The sequence below is a fragment of the Pocillopora verrucosa genome, chromosome 5 (assembly GCF_036669915.1).
Source record: "Pocillopora verrucosa isolate sample1 chromosome 5, ASM3666991v2, whole genome shotgun sequence".
NCBI lineage: Eukaryota > Metazoa > Cnidaria > Anthozoa > Scleractinia > Pocilloporidae > Pocillopora > Pocillopora verrucosa.
Genome location: NC_089316.1, coordinates 17,319,759 through 17,340,042, shown reverse-complemented (window position 1 = coordinate 17,340,042; position 20,284 = coordinate 17,319,759). Strand labels below are relative to the sequence as shown.

Sequence of the window (20,284 nt, the reverse complement as noted above, 5' to 3'; positions counted from 1 at the left end):
TAAAAAAACTGACCTGACGCGGGAGATTCTCTCGTGTCGCTAGTATCTACGTGGGATCGCGCTTTTTGTCGTGGTTTTCCTCGATTTTTCTAGTGGTGGTGCTTCGATTCCGGAGACTCTTTGTGGGCCGGATTTTTGTGAGTATTTTTTCTTTTCCTTTCCTTTTTTTTCTATCTTCGGTCCAGTGCTAAGTACCTGCCGGGAGGGAACGCCAGTGACCGGTTTTTTTTCGGTTTTTTCGTGCCTAGCCAAAAGGCTTTTTTGGCTTTGTTTTCCTGTAGTCTAGGGCCAGGGTTTCCTGGCCTCGGGCTGGTTTTTTTCTCGCGTGTGTCACCCATCCCATTCTTGGGCCTGGTTCGGCTCTTTTGGGTGTGGTGTCACCCATCCCATTTTTGGGTCAGGTTCGGTTTTTGGGTGTGGTCCCCTGGCCTTTTTTGGCCTTTTTCCCTTGTGTCTGTAGTGTGCCAGGATTTCCTGGTCTCTTTTAGCTGTGGTTTTGGCTCGTGTGTTTTTGTGCGCACTTTTTGTTACTCTTTTAATTTTCGCTCGTCTTTTCTTTGGCGGGTCGGCCCTTGTGGCCAGCCATCTGGGTCCTGTTTTGGGCCTTTCTTCCCTTTTGGGTTCGTTTCTTTTCTTCCCCTTTTTTTTTCTTTTGTTTCCAATATGGTGTTCCTGTGCTCGAACACTTGTGTCGTTCATGTGCCCGCGGCCATCATCTCGCATGAGAAGTCGCGGGTGTTGTCGTTTTTGGAGGAAGTCGTTGACTTTAACAAGTTATCTGCTGTTCAGTTCATTCCAAGGGGTCTTATCAGGCTCACCTTTAAGGAGCTAGCTGACAAAGAGCGCCTTGTTAGTCAGGGCTCAATCATGCTCGAAAATGTTGAATGTGAAGTGACCCCCTCTGACCGGCCTTACACCACGGTGTACGTGCACCATTATCCGGCAGAGGGGGACGATGCCCTCCTGTTAGAGCAATTCCGTCGGTTCGGTAAGATTGTAGCGACGAAACACCAGCACTTCTCCGGGCGCCCTAGTCTCCTGACAGGCTCTCGTATTCTCACCATGTCCCTGTCGCAGCAGATTCCTGCCGAGGTGTTCGTTGATTCCTATCCTACTCGGGTGTGGTATCGTGGAATGGCCCCCTTCTGTCAGATCTGTAAATCCATGGGCCACAAGGCCGCTGATTGTGAGCATAATGGCAAATGTCGTGAGTGCGGTGAAGCCGGTCATTTGGCTCGGGCGTGTCCGTCCCGCCGTGGGGGGCGTGCTTGGGGGGTTGTTCCTGTTCCGGCCAGTGCCACCCCCTCCGCGGACGCCCAGTCTTTCCCGCCCTTAGGGGCCCCTGCTGTTCCGGCCGAGGCCGATGTTCCCGTAATTTCTGAGACCGTCAGTAGTATGGAGGCTGAGGATAGCCAGGTTTCGTCCGGGCCTCCCAGCGTGTCCGATGTGACCCCGGGTACTTCGGGCGTTTCCCTCCTGGCTGCGTTGGAGAATTTGGGTAGTGATATTGAATCAGTGGGTAATGAATCAGTCAATAATGAAATAGAAGATAGTGATTTAGTTGAAAATGAAACAGTAGTTAATGTAAACGAATCTAAAATTAAAGAAAACGTAGTTAATGTTGAAATAAATGAATCTAATCTAGTTAATGACTCTGAAAGTAATGATAGTCAGGCGTCCGGGAGCATGGAGTGCAGTAGTTCCCCGTGCATCTCGAGCTTTTCCTCTCCGTCCGGGTCGCCTGATTCCCTCGAGCAATTTCGGGCTGCTGGTCGTAAGCGCTCGAAGCGCGCCATTGTTCCTTCTGCGGCCGTGGCTGCGGCCTCTATTATGAAACGGTCGAAGGCAGTTCCTGGGACTGGTATACAAAAGAAGAAGTCTAAATAAATGGTTCTCGTTTTTTCCTTTGGTTTTTTCCTTTTTTCCCATCTCGTTATGGTATTGTCGGTCTTAACCCTGAACTGTAATGGCATCAGGGATGCCTCGAAGAGGGCGGGACTCTTACAGTGGGTCCGTTCCCTTCCGGTGAGGCCTGATATCATCTGCCTCCAGGAGGTCCACTGTTCGTCTGTGCGGGAGTGCTCGTCATGGTTTCAGTCTTCGGGTTTCGGAGTTGTGTGTTCCCCGGGCTCGGTGCGTTCCGCCGGGTGCGTTATTCTTTTTCGGGATTCACTGTCGGTTTCGGATTCTTGGTGTGATGCGGAGGGGCGGTACCTCCAGTGCGAGTTCTCGTTTCGGGGCCAGTCGTTTCGCGTGTGTTCCCTGTACGTCCCTAACCGCAATCCGGCCCGGGACTCCTTTTTGCGCGACCTGCAGGTCAAAATTGACTTTTCCGTTCCCTCCCTGCTGTGTGGGGATTTCAACACGGTCTTTGACAGGGCTCTTGATAGGCGGGGCTCCGATCCGTCGGACACATCTCGGGAAAGTACTTCGGCCCTGCGTGGCCTTTTTGACGCGTGTTCTGTAGTTGATATCTTTAGATATTTGCACCCGTCCACTCCGGGCTACACGTGGTCCAAATGGAATGGCACTCTCGCCTCGCGCATCGACCTCGTCGGTATTCCTTCCCATTGGGTCTCGTCCGTCTCGGCCTGCTCCGTGGTGCCTTGTCCTTTTTCGGACCATTGCGGGGTGCAGGCCTCCGTCACGGTTCCCGACTCCATTCCCTCCGGTCCAGGCCTGTGGAAACTCAATACTGCCGTCTTGAAAGAAGCCGAGTACGTCCGTTTAATTTCCGATTTTTGGCGGGCTTGGCACGGTTCCGTGGATAACTTTTCCACCCTTGCTAAATGGTGGGATGCTGGGAAAAGCCGTCTTAAAGGGCTCACCATCAGGTACTGTAAAAGCAGGTCAGCTGGTGGGGCGCGTAATAGGTCCCTGCTTGCCGATTTAGTTGCACACCTTAAGACTAAAGTGGACGCGGGTTCCGTGTCTTGCGTCGGTCCGTATCGTTCTGCGCTCGAGTCCCTTGCGTCCCTCGATCGTGAGGCGGCTAGGGGGGCCCAGGTCCGGTCCCGCATTAGATGGGTGGAAGAGGGTGAATCCTCGACGTCGTATTTCCTGCGGTTAGAGAAGAAACGTGCTGTGGATAGATGGATTCCTGCGTTGAGAGAGAGCGGAGGCTCTATTGTCTCCTCCCCTGAGGGCCTGTGTCGCACCTTAAACACTTTCTATTCTGATCTGTTCTCTTCTGTCCCCACTGATCCTGTCATCCAGGCTTCCCTTCTTTCCAATTTCCCGTGCCCTCTTCCCTGCGACCAGGCTCGTGTGTGTGAGGGTCTCCTCACTCCGGATGAGTGTCTCTGTGCTCTCAAGAACATGGCCAAGAACAAGGCCCCGGGTCTGGACGGTTTTCCGGCGGAATTTTACCTCCGTTTCTGGCATGTTCTCGGTGGTGATCTGGTCGCCGTGCTCAACTCGTGTTTCCGTTCTGGCTCTCTTGCTCTCTCTCAACGTCGGGGTATTATAACGTTGTCCTTTAAGAAGGGGGATCGCCTGGATCCGAAGAACTGGCGCCCCATCACGCTGCTCAACGTAGACTACAAAATCGCTTCTCGTGCCATAGCGGGCCGTCTCCTCAAAGTGATTCACCTCGTGGTCAGTGGTGATCAAACGTGTGGCGTCCCTGGCAGATTTATCGGGGAGAACGTGTCCCTCCTGCGCGACGTTGTCCACTACGCCTCTTCGTCCGGGACGCCTGTTGCCATCCTCTCTCTGGACCAGGAAAAAGCATTCGACCGCGTTGACTGGGGCTTCATGAAATCCACTCTCGTCGCCATGGGCTTCGGCCCTTCCTTCATCTCGTGGGTGAGCCTGTTTTACTTCCATGTCCAAAGTTCGGTCAATGTGAATGGCTACCTGTCTCCTTTTTTCTCCCTTTCCCGTGGGGTGCGTCAGGGCTGCCCCCTGTCCCCCCTCCTCTACGTGTTGGTGTCGGAAGTGCTCGCCGTAAACATTCGTCGCAATCCTCGCATCTCGGGCCTTTCGCTTCCGGGTTTCCCTCCGCTGTCTCCCATCTCGCAATACGCTGACGACACGTCGCTGGTCTTGACGTCGGACGAGTCCATCGTGGCGGTTTTTGAGACGTTCGCACAGTTCGAAGCGGCTTCCGGTGCCAAGCTGAACCGCTCGAAGTCCAAAGGCCTGTGGCTGGGGGCGTGGTCCGGTCGTTCCGATCCCCCTGTGGCACTGGACTGGTCATCTGACAAATTGAAGATTCTGGGTGTTTTCATCGGTCAGGGCTGTCTTGAGGAGGACAACTGGCGCCCTCGGATAGACGCTGTGGACCATGTTCTCACGTCTTGGCGTTCTCGCTCCCTGACTTTTCGCGGCAAGGCCCTCGTCATAAACGCTCTGGCTCTCTCCCGGGTCTGGTACGTGGCTTCTCTTGTGCATATGCCGGCCTGGGTGGAGAAGGAGCTTTCCCGTCTGGTCTTTTCCTTCTTCTGGTCGGGTAAGCGGGAACTGGTGTCCCGCGCTACCGTGGTCCAGCCCCACCTGTTCGGTGGGTTCTCGGTCGTAAATGTGAAATTTAAAGTCTTTTCCCTGCTTGGCCAGTGGGTGAAGAGGTTTGCCTCTTCGCCTTCTGGCTGGTCCTCCTTTATGTCTTTCTGGTTCTTGTCTTCTTTCGGTGTTCCCCTCGTAACTGTGCTTTCTCGTCCTTTTTCGTTCGATCCCGGGGCCTTGCCGCCCTTCTACTCGTCTCTTTTGTTCGCATGGCGTCGTCTAAATGGTTCCTTTTCTTCCTCCCTTAATTCCCTGGCAGTCGGTGTCGGCTCGCCCCTGGTTTGCACCCCAGTGGCGGGCGTGTCCACCAAGTCCTGTTACCTTTACCTCCTCTCTGAGAACATGGTCCAACCACACTGCGTCGACAAGTTTTCGTTCACCTTCGGCCCGCTGGATTGGCCCGCTACATGGCGTTCCCTGTCGTTTTTCGACGTTGACCGTCACGTCATCGACCTGAATTGGAAGGTGGCGCATGGCGTGCTGTACACGGCGCAGCGTCTGGCATCCTTTGGACTGTCGGTTCCCCTTGCTTGTTTCTGTGGTCCGACCATCGAGTCTCTCGATCACCTCTTCTATTACTGTCCGTTAGCGCAAAGTGTTCTGTCGTGGTTGCAATCGTTGTTGTTCAGTTTCTCCTTCATGTGTCCGGCTCTGTTGGTGCGCCACGTTCGCTTCGGCTTTAGTTCGGACGAACTGTGCGTCACCCCTCGTGTCTTTGTCTATCTTTTGAACTTGTGTAAATTCTACATCTGGCAGTCCCGGAACGATTTCCGTTTTCGTAATATTCCCCCAGGCGCTGTGGACGTCATCGCCAAAGTGAAGGCTCGCCTGAAGTGTCACCTTCCGATTTTCTTCAAGCGTTTTCAATCCTCCCGTCGTCGCCGTTATTTTCACCGTCAGTGGGGCGCCCGCGGGGTCGTCGCTTCTGTAAGTGGCTCTGTTCTGTCCTTTGTTCTTTAGCTCGTCTTTTGCCTGCTCCTCGCTTTGTTTTGTTTTTTGTTCGCGTGCCTCCCCTTGGCTGGCTAGGGGCTATGATTATTGTTTTGTTTTTTGTTTGCGTGCCACCCCTTGGCTGGCTAGGGGCTATGATTATTGTTTCGTTTTTTGTTTGCGTACCGCCCCTTGGCTGGTTAGGGATATTATTATCGTTTTCATTATTGTTATCGAGCGTGTGCGTTATTCCGTTTTGGTGTGGGTGTGTTTAATGTTTTACGAGGTGGGGTTCGATTCCCCAACGATGTTGGTGTCTGGTGACCCTCTTGTTTATTGGTGAACCCAACCTTAAGGCCTTGCACTCCCCGCCTTGGGTTGGATTAGACGGTTAGTTCGGCAGGCATTGCACCGCCCTCACGGGAGCCTGGCCGTTCGCCTTAAACATAAAAAAAAAACTTACCTGACGCGGGAGGTACTGTGATCAAGGAGGCAGTCCTCTCAAGGCGAGGCCCTTTCATTGCACTTCGACTGGGTTGACCCTTGCGATTACCCCAAATGTGGGTAACTCGAGCGTATAATTTCTGGTAGTGGGGACCTGCGTTCGCGCTCGTCCCCGCAAAAGTCATCCAAACTATGTCTATATGGCCCTCTTACTGACTATCGAGGGTATTTTTGCTTTTGCAGTGGACCGGTAGACTTGCAAAGAAAGCAAAGGACGCACAACTGGCCAAGGTGTTGGCACGTTTGGAGGGGTAGAAGTGCATTGGAGAGACTGGAGGAAGGAAACAAGGTGAGTTTCGGGGCGGTGCGTAACTTTGCTGGCTGTTTTTGTTCAAGGCCTGTCTGCTCTATTGTGTGTAAAGTCCTGTTCGTTTGTATTTGCAGGTTGTGCGTGCCGTGCCGTGCTGTGCTATGCGCGCGAAGGGAAAGGAAATGAAAGGAAACCAAACGGCCGATCGACCGAGCGAGCGAGCATAGAAGGGCATTCGACTTGGACCGTGAGTACACTTTGAACCTTTTGAGCGGTTTTATTGTCACTGGAGCCGCTTTTAGAAATGCTATTGCTATCGTTAGTGTATCCTTTGTGCGAGCAAGCGAGTGAACGAATGAACGAGGGAAGGAAACAAACTAGCAGAGTAGTAAAAGTATCGAACCTTTTTCCCGATTCGTTTGCAGTCTGAATCCAACCATTGTCGACTTTCAGTGCCGTTTTTCGCGCGCCTCCTCTTGGAAGTGTGCGAGTGTTTTGCCACGTCACGATGGCTTAAAACTGCGTCTCAGAAGTGTGCGTTTTTTTCCTATTCATTTTTTCGTTCGTTATTTGGAATGATTTGATATCACAGAAGTAGAATTTGACATCATAAACTGTTCATCTCGCGCGTGCTCACTCGCTCGCGCGCGCTCTGTAAGAAAAGTCGATCGCACTAGAGTTTTCGCCATTAGCTGGCCGATTTTTGACAAAAAGGTGTTTTCCCCCCCTCGTTTTTTGCTTTGATTTTGTTCCTCACTCACCTACGGCTCTCTATGTGAAATTGTGGTGTATGGAGAGCTATTTATTGGGATAAAACGTTTAGAGATGTTCGCAAGACAAAAAATTGAAGCCTACAACACGGGGTATTCCCAGGCGGTCACCCATCCAAGTACTAACCCCGCCCGACAGGGCTTAACTTCGGTGATCGGACGAGAACCGGTGCTTTCCCTGTGGTATGGTCGTAGACGAGGAAATGGGGTCGAAATTCTGCTTGTTATCGGCCAGGTTCAGGCTGTAAAGCGGCCACATCCCTGAGTGTAGGCGAATTTGAAATTCTAAAGCCCTAGTTTCGTTACTCTAACCCTAAGAAATCGATACTCTAACCCTAAGAAATTGTTACCCTAACCCTAAGAAATGGTTACCCTAACCCCGAAGTCGTTACCTAACCCTAATGTATTTTCCTCAACCCAGTTAACACATTGAGGAGCATCGATTTGAAGCACTATTCCCTAGGGAGGGGAGGGAGGGGTCCCAAGAGACATAACGTGTCCTAAAAACCTATTATACAATGTTTTAGCTCCGTAGGTGCGTGTATCTGGCTTTAAAATCTTACAGTGAGGAGATACCAAACGGGTCAGCCTCTGGGACCGTCTGCGGGACTCGCAAGGGCTTGTGGGGGCGACCTGCTACTATCCACCATAAACCGTGGGAAGGATCCCTCGACCACCCCCCTCACCCAGGGCATGCTTCGGCATCGCTTCTCGGCCTTTTGGCTAAGATCAAGTGTAGTATCTGTTCTTATCAGCTTAATATCTGATACGCTGCTCATTGAGCAGCTCATATATTAAACTGATTTTTGGAACTGGGCTGTGGAAAAGAGGCTTGCCTCGTCCCAGCCACGGGTTGCCTCGGTATAGCACTACCTCCGAGTGCGGCCCACTTCCCTCTGGGGAAGACACATTCAATCCAAAACAAAGTCAACGGTATAGCATTCTTTTATGTTTACAGGAGCCCCGCCCGCCCTTAGAGGGGGAAGAGGTGAAAGAGGGATGATAATTCAGACAACAGACAATGGCAGGAACGGCCGCTGGCCTACGTTTTCTGAAGTGCGCAAAGCACTACCACAAGGACCTAGGGGTAAGTGGATTTTTTCACCGAGGGCAGACGCTGAAAAAGCATACTTACCTGACGCGGGCTAAACCTTCGTCATAGTATCGCACGTGGATTCGCGGATTCACAGGTGTTCTTGGATAAAGAAGCAGGATTTTTTGTAAGTATTATTGTGTCCTGGTTTGGCCGTTTTTTTCTGGTGACCCTCCCAGGGACTCATGCTCGGCTCCTTGCCGTAACCTGGGGTAAGCCAGTCTCTGGTTGTTTTTCCGGTCTTTGGCTGGATTGGATTTTCTTCTTGGCTTTTTGGCCTGTTGGGTTTGGTAGTTTGCCAGCTCACAGGTTTTTGCCAGTTTTTTCTTTTTGGTCACCCATCCACTTTTGGGTTGTTTGTTGTTCTTTTGCCATGGGTGTTGAGTGTGTCAAGACGTGCGTGATTCACGCGTCAGTGATGATGGCTAATTACGATAAGGACCGTGTGATGGCACTCCTTAGGGAGTGTATTGATTTTGAAAGGCTTTCTGCCATTCAGTTTTGCCCTAGGGGCCTGATACGTATCACTTTCAAGAATGTCTCGGACAAAGAGGATTTCGCGCGTTTGGGTTCTTTAAAGCTGGATGGGCACGATCTTAGTGTGACGCCCTCAGACGAGCCGCCGTCTTTGGTTTACGTACACTATTTTCCTGCTGAAGGTGACGATGCTCGGATCTGTGATGAGCTAAGTAAATATGGTGAAATTGTCAGTATTAAGCATCAGAGTTTTTCGGGAATTCCGGGCCTTCTTACTGGGTCACGTATTCTTTCGATGGTGTTGTCGGATCCTGTTCCGGCTGAGTTCCGTATTGACGACTACCCGGTGCGGGTTTGGTATAGGGGTATCCCCCCGTTCTGTCAGATCTGTAAAGTTAATGGCCATAAGGCGGCGGATTGTCAGTTTAATGGAAAGTGTAGAAAGTGTGGCTCCCCAGACCACAAGGCGCATGCGTGCACCCGGCCGTGGGGTCAGCCTGTTGTTCCAATGGAGGTTGCAGTTCCTGTGGTGGTGCCTGACCCCCCTGAGACTGCTGTACCGGCTGTCTCCGATAGTTCTGTTTTGGACGAGGGTGCGGACGAACCAGTTGAGGATGTTGAAGACGAGGATGTGGTTGAGGAAGTTGAGGTTGCTGATAAAGAGGAAGGTGAGGTTGTGGAGGATGTCCCCTCGGTCCCTGTTGTTGAGAGTGTGCGGGTTGCTTCGGGTCCTGCGGCGGTCTCTGGCCCCTCTGGGCCCCCTCAGGCTGGCTGTACTCGCTCTGTTCTTTCGCCTGTTGCTTCATGTGGAATTTTCACCCCTGAGCTTCGTAGGAAGTTTTTTGTGGGGTATCGTGCTAGTTTATGCCAGAGTTCCGGGAATGCGGCCTTTGTTTTTTCGTATAAGGACCTTAAGTTGTGTGGGGTCTCCCCTGCTGCCGATCCGGACAGGGTCCGCATAACTTTTGAGAGTGGGGCGGTTTCGGTTGTGCATGCGAATCTTATCCGTATGTCCAAAGTGGATACTGGTGATGAGATGTCTGAGGAAGAGTTTGCTCAGCTTATCCTTAAGGTCAAGGACGACCCTACCTATAGGATTTCCTTTAGGGGGTCTATTATCGATGCGGTTGGGCCCACTGAGCACGGTAATGCTTTGTGGGTGGAGTTTTCGGATCATTGTGGGTCACAGAGCCGGATGTTGCCTGCAAAGGCTTTGAATATCAAGAATATCGCTCTTAAAAGTAGTAGCTCTGTTAATAATGTCAACGAGACTCCGTCCTCCTCTGCGGGGGCCAATGTTAATAATGCAAATAAGGCTGATGATGGTTTTGTCAATGTTACTCGTGGCAGCTCTCGTTCTGTGGTCCCTACGGCTGCGGTGCTTGCCGCTGAGTTGCTTAAGCGTACTACCCCCCCTTCTGTTGTGGGGGTCCCGAAATGTAGAAAGAAATTATAGTAATACTAGTTCCTTTGTAAACAATAGTATCTACGTCTCATAATATAGTTTGGTAATAATGTAAATAGTATTGTAAATATTAGTTCCTTTTTCTGTTCCTTTTTCTGTTCCTTTTTCTGTTTTGTTTCTGTTTTGTTTTGTGTGTTGTAAATATTAGTTTTGTTTGTGTTTTGTTTGGAGCGGGCGTGTTCAATTTTTGGTGTGAGTGTGTTCAATGTTTGCGAGGTGGGGTTCGATTCCCCAACGAAGTTGGTGTCTGGTGGCCCTCGGTTTATGGTGAACCCAACCCTAAGGCATTGCACTTTCAGCCATGGGTTGGATTAGGTTTGTTAGATCGGCAGGCATTGCACTACCCTCACGGGAGCCTGGCCGTTCGCCTTAAACACAAAAAAACTTACCTGACGCGGGCTAAACCTTCGTCATAGTATCGCGCGTGGATTCTCGGATTCACAAGTGTTCTTGGATAAAGAAGCAGGATTTTTGTAAGTATTATTGTGTCCTGGTTTGGCCGTGTTTTTCTGGTGACCCTCCCAGGGACTCATGCTCGGCTCCTTGCCGTAACCTGTGGTAAGCCAGTCTCTGGTTGTTTTTCCGGTCTTTGGCCGGATTGGATTTTCTTCTTGGCTTTTTGGCCTGTTGGGTTTGGTAGTTTGCCAGCTCACAGGTTTTTGCCAGTTTTTTTTCTTTTTGGTCACCCATCCACTTTTGGGTTGTCTGTTGTTCTTTGGCCATGGGTGTGGAGTGTGTTAAAACGTGCGTGATTCACGCGTCAGAAATGATGGCTAGTTACGATAAGGACCGTGTGATTGTACTCCTTAGGGAGCGTATTGATTTTGAAAAGCTCGCTGCCATTCAGTTTTGCCCTAGGGGCCTGATTCGTATCACCTTCAAGAATGCCTCGGACAAAGAGGATTTTGCTCGTATGGGTTCATTAGTGTTGGACGGGCACGATCTTTGTGTGACGTCTTCTGACAAGCCGCCGTCTTTTGTGTATGTACACTATTTTCCTGCCGAGGGTGACGATGCTCTGATCCGTGATGAGCTAAGTAAGTATGGAGAAGTTATTGGTATTAAGCATCAGAATTTTTCAGGAATTCCGGGCCTTCTTACTGGGTCACGTATTCTTACGATGGTATTGTGAGATCCAGTTCCTGCTGAGTTCCGCATTGATGACTATCCTGTGCGGGTTTGGTATAGGGGTATCCCTCCGTTCTGCCAGATATGTAAAGTTAATGGCCATAAGGCCGCAGATTGCCAGTTCAATGGAAAATGTAGAAGGTTTGGTTCCCCAGACCACAAAGCGCATGCGTGCGTTCGGCCGTGGGGTCAGTCTGCTGTACCAACGGAGGCGGCTGTCCCTGAGGTGGTCCCTGACCCCTCTGTGGCTGTTGTGCCTGTTATTTCTGACAGTTCTGTCGCTTTGGATGAGAGTGTGGGTGTGGTTGAAGATGTGGTTGTGGCGGATGTGGTTACGGACTCGGTTGAGGATGATGAGGATGTGGTTGTGGAGGAGGAGGTTTCTGTTATTTCCCCTGTTAAGGGGGGCGAGGTTGATAATGTTGAGGCTCTAGTTGAGGAGGATGTTGGCCCGTCACCCAATGTCCTCTTGCCTGTTGTTTCATGTGGGAATTTAACCCCTGAGCATCGTAAAGAGTTTCGTTTGAGGTATCGTGATACATTGTGCCAGTTTTCCGGGGATGATGCTTTCGTTTTCTCGTATGGAGATGATAAGGTGTGCGGGGTTTTTCCTGCAGATGATTCGGATGAGGTCCGTATAACTTTTGTGAATGGGGCGTCTTCGGTAGTGCACGCGAATCTTGTCAGCTTTTCCTATGCGGATTCTAGTGATGCAGAGTCGTGGGACGAGTATGCCCAGTTTCTTCTTCGGATTAAGGATGACCCTTCCTATCAGATTTCCTTTAGAGGGTCTATTGTTGAGGCGGTTGGGCCCACCGAGCACTGTAATGTCTTGTGGGCAAAATTTACGGATCATTCAGGGCCGCAGTGCCTGAAGTTGTCTGCGAGTGCTTTAGCGCATCAGAATCTCGTTAATAATGGTAATAATGTAAACAAGGCCTCGTCCCCCTCTACGGGGGCTGTCTCTGATAGTTCTGGGAGGTTGCCGGCGAAGGCTTTAAGCGTTAAGAATATCGCTCTTAATAGTACTAGCTCTGGTGCCAATGTTAATACTAGTAGTAATATAGTAAATATTGTAAATGAGTCATCCTCTACGGCTGATGAAAGTATGGTCAAGGTTTCTCGTAATAGCTCTCGTTCCGTGGTCCCTACGGCTGCGGTGCTTGCCGCGGAGTTGCTCAAGCGTACTACCCCCCCTTCTGTTGTGGGGGTCCCAAAATGTAGAAAGAAATTATGGGTGCGTTTCTTTAAAAAAATCCAAGATTGGATTCTTAATCCGAGATCATGCGGATTCGTTAGTTTTAAAGACACGAAAAATCCGAAAATGGATTTTTTTTTCAATTAGCCGTAACGACCCCAGCATGCAGTTCGCGTGTTTTGGGGGGAGTTTTCAAAATGGCGGAAAGTTTTGGTTTGATGTTTGAACTGTTCGAAGAAGTCCTTGCCGATGACCTTGAACAACAACAGGTTCTTTTAGGAGCCGATGACGAAGCAGTTTTATTCCTTTTGGCGGCCGGACAGCTCGTCCGAAAAGAACACGTTCGCACAAAGAATTTTTACGAAATAACCGTACCTAGTTACATACCGGAGGACTTCCGAAGTCACTTCCGCATGTCACGGCATACAGTTACAGTTCTCGAACATTTGCTTTCGGTCCACGGCGACTTACCTCAATACACCGGCGATAGAGGAAGACCACCGGTCGAGTTAAGAAAGCAAATCCTTATTACGCTGTGGATTCTTGGGAATCCAGAATGTTTACGCTCTGTTGCCGATCGATTTGATGTTTGCAGGGCAACTGCGTACAGAGTCTACAGACGAGTTTGCAAAGCAATAGTGAGGAACTTAATGGATGAGTTTATCAAGTTTCCAACTGGTCTAAAAGCCCAAGCGGTGATGGAGGCCTTTGAAGAGAAAAAGGGTTTTCCGGGTGTTTTGGGGGCTATTGATGGCACCCACATACCAATCAAAGCACCACATAACAATCATGAACAATACATAAATCGCAAAGGTTTCTTTTCCGTCCAACTACAAGTCATTTGTGACCCGGATTTATTCATAACCGATGTTTTCTGTGGTTACCCTGGTTCAGTACACGATGCTCGCGTGTTTCGTAATTCTCCGATCTGCCGAGAAGTTGAAGTGAACCCAGACAATTATTTTCCTGGCAACTCCCACATTTTGGGAGACGCAGCATATCCCTTGAAGAGGTGGCTGTTGACCCCATTTCGAGACAACGGACGTTTGACTGCTCAACAAAGACGTTAAAATACTGCCCACAGTTCCACCAGAATGGTGGTTGAGAGGTCCATAGGGCTTTTTAAGAACAGGTTTAGGAAGCTAAAAACAATGATGGATGTTGACAAAATTGAGGACATACCGGAAATTATTGTATCCTCTTGCATCTTACACATTTGCATTATTGAAGATGACATCGATGATTTTTTAGATGACTCTAATGATGATGATGACAATGATGACAATGATGATGACATCTTTCCACCAGGTGTAGGAGCAGTTGATAAGAGAAACATGATAATGAGACTGATCCCATAAACCTAGCATTTATAAGTGGTTTATGTATTGATACCTTTTGTACTGTGGCGTTTTCATGAACACTTCTTTCATAGGTGGTGTATGTCATTCATAAAGTTTATACTGTATAATAGTCTTTTTGCTATAAATATCAATATTTTATTTGTTTTTAAAAGTATATAAGAAAATAGTAGAGCCATGTACATGGATCACTTTATACTACCTGAAACATTTATGGTGTTGCTTGAAATGTAAACTTTCAACACAAATGTAACAGCCTAATACTCTGACAGTCCAGGTTGCTTGTGTCACGCACAGAAAGGAGGAAGTGCGTGACACAAGTGATCTGAAGCATCTGAGAATCAGGCTAAAAAAAGTAAAGGATATAAATAATATCAAAACCAGTTTAGTTAGGCCCTCTCACCTAATGTTGCTGTTGTAGTTCCTTGTATGTATGTGATAAAAAAAAACATACAACTTGCAATAATACTGTTAACATGTATGATATAATAAACTTTTAGATAACTCAATACTGACAACAAACTCAGGTTTACTGTATCTATGTTCATGTTTGTGGTCAAATAATCCCATGTTCTGCAACACAATAAAAAATTATGGAATCAAGGTTACTCTTTGTTCAATGATTTTTCAAAAACATTCAAAAATCGGCCGATGAGTGCCATGCGTTCATTGTGCATATTTTCAAACTTTTTAATCTTTTCCTTTTCTTCCTCTTTCCTGTCTTGTGTAAATTCCTTAAAGAGCCCAACGAGGTCTTCTCTTTTCTTCCGCTCTGGTAACTTCTTTTTCTTTGCTTTTGTAACCACAGGCTCCTCTGTGTCACTACCTGTGGAACTCAATGTGGAACTGGAATTTTTAACACTCTTGACTGCATCTTTGCTCCGTTTACCATCAATGTTGCTGCACAATGTTTTTGGATGGCATCATCTTTCGAAAATATTTCGTGAAGTTCGTCATAGAAGTTGCATTTCTTTCGGTCATTTCCGCTGACTTTGTTGTGATCAACACAAGCAACATAACTTCTCTTCAGATTTTTCAATTTCGTCTCACACGCCTTGGCATTAAAGAACACTCCGTTCTTCTTTAATTCTTCGCTGATTTCTTCCCACAGGGACTTGTTCTTTTTTTTTATATCTTTAAATCGTTCTCTGCGTTCGACATAGCAGGAAATTAACAACAGCACATCAGCTCTAGACCAGCGTACAAGAGCTCTCGATTCGCCTTCGGTGCCTTCACGCGACTGACTGAACATGGCTGCAGCTGTTTCCAAAGAAGAAAAACTTGGACCAGGCTGAGGTGATACTGATCTGACTGTTTCATGGCTGAACTGTGATGCCTGCAGTGGTGGAAACATGAACTGAGGAAGATAAGGTTGAATGCCCGGTTGAACGTGGCTTTCGTTCCACTGATATTCTGCATATTCACCTGCAGATAAACTGTGCGTCCAATATTGTCCTGTAGATAGAAATAAAAGATGCCAAGACGCATCAAACATCCGGAAAATTTATAAAAATACGTACAGGACGGAAAATTTCGGTGAAACTACACAAAAAACTCACCTTGTTTATTCGCCATGGCCGGCAGCAGCTAATATTTACAACAAAATGGCGGGAATGTGGTGGATTTTAAGAAGACGACCGCTTGCCAAACATACTGCTTTTTGTATCTGTGCAATAAAGAAACGCACGGATCATGAATCCTAAAAATCCGGATTTAGATTTGATCTAATGAATCCACTCGGAGTGTGGATTCTATAGATTCAAAATCCATTTTCGGATTTTATTAAAGAAACGCAAAATCCGTTTTTGGATTCAAGAATCCGGATTTGGATTTTTTTAAAGAAACGCACCCTATAGTTAATATTAGTAAACAATAGTATCTAAGTTTAGTAAATAATATTGTAAATAATAGTTTTTTCTGTCTTGTTTTTGTATCTGTTTTTGTTTCGTTTTATTGTTTGGAGCGGGCGTGTTCAATTTTTGGTGTGAGTGTGTTTAATGTTTGCGAGGTGGGGTTCGATTCCCCAACGAAGTTGGTGTCTGGTGGCCCTCGGTTTATGGTGGACCCAACCCTAAGGCATTGCACTTTCAGCCATGGGTTGGATTAGGTCTGAGAGATCGGCAGGCATTGCACCGCCCTCACGGGAGCCTGGCCGTTCACCTTAAATATAAAAAAACTTACCTGACGCGGGTTTTTGCCTGCGTTATAGTATCTTCTCCGACTTCTGCCGGTTCGGATCGAGGAGTGAAGCTATATATTGGAGGGGCGACCTCACGCTGGGGAACGTTCTTCTTTTTGGCAGGATTCCTGTGAGTATCACGCTGTTTTTGTTTTTCCAACAAGTGAGTACCTGCCGGGAGGGAAAACTTGGTGGTTTTTTCGCTCTCTTTTTCGCCCTTCTGGGGTTGGTCTCAGGGTGTGGCCTTTTTTGGTCCTCACCTTTTCTGACTTTCTTTTCGAGATGGGGTCCTCGGGGTTTTTGTCGCGTTCCATAGACGTTAAGCTTGGGGTTTTCCCTGATAAGCCCTCTGATAGTGATGTTGCGAAATCTCTTTGGGATTTCTTTAATGAAGCGGCTCAGTTTAAGGTGGTAGCTATTCAAAGGTGCCCCAATAGGATTGCGCGGGTAACCTTTGAGGTGGGAGGGGAGGCGGTTTTGAGTGATTTTTTGGAGGGTGAGACTATCCTTGTTCGGGGGGTGGAGTGTGAGGTGACCTTCCCCGCCCCCCCGGTGGAAAACGTTCTTGTATACCACTTCCCTTATGAGAAGGATGATAGGCAAGTAAAGGAGGTTTTGTCTCGGTATGGCTCGATTAAGAATGTTGCCTACCAGTCGTGGACTAACCTTGAGGGGGTCCATACGGGGACCCGTATAGTTAAAATGGATCGCACGGATGCCATCCCGCGGTCCCTTATGATCGGCGGTTACCGTTGTAAGATCTGGTATAGAGGCCAGGCGGTTATATGCGATGTCTGCAGGGGGGCCGGTCATGTAGCTGCTAAGTGCCCAGTGAAGGGAAATTGTTTTCATTGTCGTCAACCGGGGCATAAGGCCCAGGAGTGCCCCGATCGTCCCTCTGGTGGGGGTGTTTGGGGGGGGTCAGCCTATCATGCCGCCCCGGTTTCTGTGCCGGGGGTGCCTGCAGGTGGTGTGTCCCCTGCTGTAGAGGCTTGTCGCGCTGAGCCGGCCCCTGTCGGTGGGTCCTCTCTGTCCGTGGGAGATGACTCTCCAGGTTCGTCCCTTTTGTCGGGGGCTTCCTCGTTCTCTGTTGAGGAGGGTGTCCCGGATTGCCGGGGCCCTCCCTCTACTGCTTCTAATGCAGCTTCTGGCTTTAGTGATGTAAGTGGCGCTGCCTCTGTCTGTAATAGCGGTGTAGTTGATGGCAATGGCTTGTTAATTGATAAAATAAGCAAGGGCAATTGTAATGTAAGCTATATAGATAACGCTAGTAGTAATGTAAGCGGCAATTGTAATGTAAGCTATATAGATAACGCTAGTAGTAATGTAAGCGGGGATCCCCTTATTAGTAGTGCAAGCAATGTACCTAATGCTGGTAAAGAAAGCTGTATAGATAACGTAAACAATAGTGATAATGTAAGTGTTAGTGCTGGCTGCTCTGATAGCGGCGTGCCTCTTTTTGGCCCTGCTGAGGGCGTTGCATCGGATTCCCCCCCTCATCGGGGGATTCAGAGATGATGGCTCTCTCCAGGGTGCATAAGCGTCCTGCGCCCGAGTCTCCCCTGGAGGACTCATTGTTATTTACAGGTTGAATTTTCTTTTTTTGGCAAGTCCTTTCGTGTTGTTTGTGTGTACGCTCCCAACCGCAACCCTGCGCGGGATCAGTTCTTTGACGAGCTTCATTCTAGGATTGACCCCTCGATCCCTACAGTTCTTTGTGGGGATTTTAACGAAGTTTTTGACCGTTCTCTGGATCGTGCTGGTGGTGGCCTGTCCACCTCCTCGCGTGACAGCTCTTCCTCTCTTAAATATCTTTTTGAGGACTGTTGTGTCATTGATATCTGGAGGTATCTCCACCCTTCCTCTTCCGGTTTTACCTGGACCAGGTGGGATGGCAGTCTGGCGTCCCGTATTGATCTTTTTGGTGTGCCGTTTTCGTGGGTGTCTTCTGTTTCTTCATGTGATATCGTCCCGTGTCCTTTTTCGGACCATTGTGGTGTGTGTCTCTCGCTTTCGATCCCTGATGCTGTCCCCCCTGGTCCGGGCCTTTGGAAGCTCAACACTTCTGTTCTAAATGACCCTGAGTATGTTGCTCTGATTTCGGATGCTTGGTCGTCATGGCGGCGCTCCATCTCCCGTTTTCCCTCCCTTTGGAAGTGGTGGGATGCAGGGAAGAGCCTCGTGAAGGGTCTTACTATCCGCTTTTGCTGTCGTAAGTCCAGTGCCCGGTCGGGCCTTCGGGACCTTCTGGTCCGTCTAATCGACCACCTCAAGGCTAGAGTCGACCTGGGCTCCTCCTCGTGCCTTGGCCCTTATCTTTCGGCCCTGGCTGAGTTGGCCGCCCTGGACTCTCAGGCGGCCAGGGGGGCCCAGGTTCGCTCTCGGGCCAGGTGGGTGGAGGAGGGTGAATCGTCCTCGGCTTATTTTTTGCGGCTTGAACGGAAACATGGTTCTGACAGATAGATCTCTGCGCTGAGAGATGGGGATGGCTCTATTGTTTCATCCCCTCTTGACCTCTGTGCCTCTTTGTCCTCTTTTTATTCCGATCTTTTTTCTGCATCTTCTGTCGACCCTCAGGTCCAGGCTGACCTCCTAGGGAACTTACCATCTTCCCTCTCTGGTGGTCAGTCCTCTTTGTGTGAGGGTCACCTCACTGTTGATGAAGTCTTGTCTGCGCTCCGTGGGATGGCCAGACGTAAGGCCCCTGGTCTTGATGGCCTTCCCATGGAGTTTTATCTTAAGTTCTGGCCGGTTTTGGGTGCTGACCTTGTCTCTGTTCTTAATTCTTGTTTTGACTCTGGTTCTCTTTCCCTTTCTCAGCGCAGAGGTGTTATTTCCCTGTCCTTCAAGAAGGGTGATCGGTTAGATCCTCGCAACTGGCGGCCGATCACCCTCCTCAACGTCGACTATAAGCTAGCTTCTAGAGCCATTGCTGGCCGGTTGTTAAAGGTCATCCATCTTTTGGTGGCGGAGGACCAGACTTGCGGGGTCCCTGGCCGTTTCATCGGTGAGAACGTGGCCCTCCTGCAGGATGTGGTCTCTTTTGCCTCTTCTTCTGGGGCTCCAGTGGCCATTCTCTCCCTCGATCAAGAGAAGGCTTTCGATCGCGTGGACTGGGGTTTCATGCGATCCACTCTGGTGGCAATAGGCTTCGGTCCATCTTTTGTCGCCTGGGTGGATCTTTTCTATCACCGTGTTCAGTCCAGTGTTAATGTTAACGGCTACATCTCGGGCTTTTTCGATCTTTCGTGGGGGGTGAGGCAGGGTTGTCCCTTGTCCCCCCTTCTGTATGTCCTTGTATCTGAGGTTCTTGCGGCCAACATTCGCTGCAATACCCGCATTTCTGGTCTGCTCATTCCCGGCTTTCCCCCTCTCTCGCCCATCTCGCAATACGCGGATGATACGTCCCTCATTGTCTCTTCGGATGACGCCATCAGAGCGGTTTTTGAGACCTATGCTCTTTTTGAAAGAGCCTCTGGGTCCAAGCTTAATCAAGCTAAATCCAAGGGTCTTTGGCTGGGGGGTTGGTGTGGTCGTTCTGACCCTCCAGTCGCACTTGAGTGGTCTTCTTCGAAAATCAAGGTTTTGGGTGTGTTCATCGGTGCTGGGGATTTGGATGTTGACAACTGGCGTCCCCGTATTGATGCGGTGGACCATGTTCTTAAATCGTGGCGTTCTCGTTCTTTGTCTTTTCGTGGCAAAGCCTTGGTGATTAACGCTCTTGCCCTCTCTCGGGTGTGGTATGTGGCCTCTTTGGTTCACATGCCCACCTGGGTGGCAAAGGAGCTCGCTTCCTTAGCTTTCTCTTTCTTCTGGTCCGGCAAGCGGGAGCTCGTCTCTCGTTCTGTCGTGTCTCAGTCCTCTCTTTTTGGTGGTTTCTCTGTCGTTAGTGTGCAGTACAAGGTGTGGGCCCTTCTCGGCCAGTGGGTGCCGAGGTTTGCCTCCTCTTCCGCTGGTTGGTCCTCACTCATGTCGTTCTGTTTTGTGTCGTCCTTTGGTGTTTTGCCTTCTGTCGTCTTTTCAAGGCCGTTTTGTTATGATCCCAGGGTTTGGCACCTTTCTATTCCTCTCTTCTTTTGGCCTGGCGAGGCCTCAATGGTTCTTTCGCCTCGGCCCGTAACTCTCTCGTTTTTGGGTCATCCTGCCCTCACTTCTGCTGCCCTGTGGCTGATATGTCTACAAAAACCTGCTATTTGTACCTTCTTTCCGAGAACATGGTTCCGCCGCATTGTGTCGCTAAGTTTTCCCCGATGTATGGTTCGCTTGATTGGCCATCCACGTGGCGCTCGCTGACCTTTTTTGACCTCGACCGTCAAGTTACCGATCTATGTTGGAAGATTGCGCATGGCGTCTTGTACACCGCACAGCGTCTTGTTTCCTTTGGGTTGTCTGTTCCCCCGTCTTGTTTTTGTGGGTCTCCTGTTGA

General features: G+C 49.3%; 2 protein-coding genes, 3 non-coding genes and 1 pseudogene across 5 annotated transcripts; 4 read left to right on the top strand and 2 right to left on the bottom strand.

Annotated features, from left to right (window-relative positions):
• Nucleotides 1–4,134: 4,134 nt before the first annotated feature.
• On the top strand, nucleotides 4,135–5,466 carry LOC136281029 (uncharacterized). Its single transcript, XM_066167220.1, has one exon. The coding sequence runs from the start codon at nucleotides 4,396–4,398 to the stop codon at nucleotides 5,464–5,466; it is 1,071 nt and encodes a 356-aa protein (XP_066023317.1). The 5' UTR covers nucleotides 4,135–4,395.
• Nucleotides 5,467–5,891: 425 nt separating this feature from the next.
• Nucleotides 5,892–6,055, top strand: LOC131794475 (U1 spliceosomal RNA). The gene has a single exon (XR_009340981.1). It is a non-coding gene; the product is annotated as a U1 spliceosomal RNA (small nuclear RNA).
• A 983-nt stretch (nucleotides 6,056–7,038) lies between these two features.
• On the bottom strand, nucleotides 7,039–7,157 carry LOC131794469 (5S ribosomal RNA). Its single transcript, XR_009340976.1, has one exon. It is a non-coding gene; the product is annotated as a 5S ribosomal RNA (ribosomal RNA).
• Nucleotides 7,158–7,663: 506 nt separating this feature from the next.
• Nucleotides 7,664–7,855, top strand: LOC136281397 (U2 spliceosomal RNA). The gene has a single exon (XR_010717745.1). It is a non-coding gene; the product is annotated as a U2 spliceosomal RNA (small nuclear RNA).
• Nucleotides 7,856–12,448: 4,593 nt separating this feature from the next.
• On the top strand, nucleotides 12,449–13,679 carry LOC136280761 (putative nuclease HARBI1; annotated as a pseudogene).
• Nucleotides 13,680–14,514: 835 nt separating this feature from the next.
• Nucleotides 14,515–15,254, bottom strand: LOC136280760 (uncharacterized). Its single transcript, XM_066166446.1, has 2 exons — nucleotides 15,239–15,254; nucleotides 14,515–15,134 (listed from the first exon to the last, which is right to left on the bottom strand). The coding sequence occupies exons 1-2, from the start codon at nucleotides 15,252–15,254 to the stop codon at nucleotides 14,515–14,517; spliced, it is 636 nt and encodes a 211-aa protein (XP_066022543.1).
• Between the last annotated feature and the right edge of the window lie 5,030 nt (nucleotides 15,255–20,284).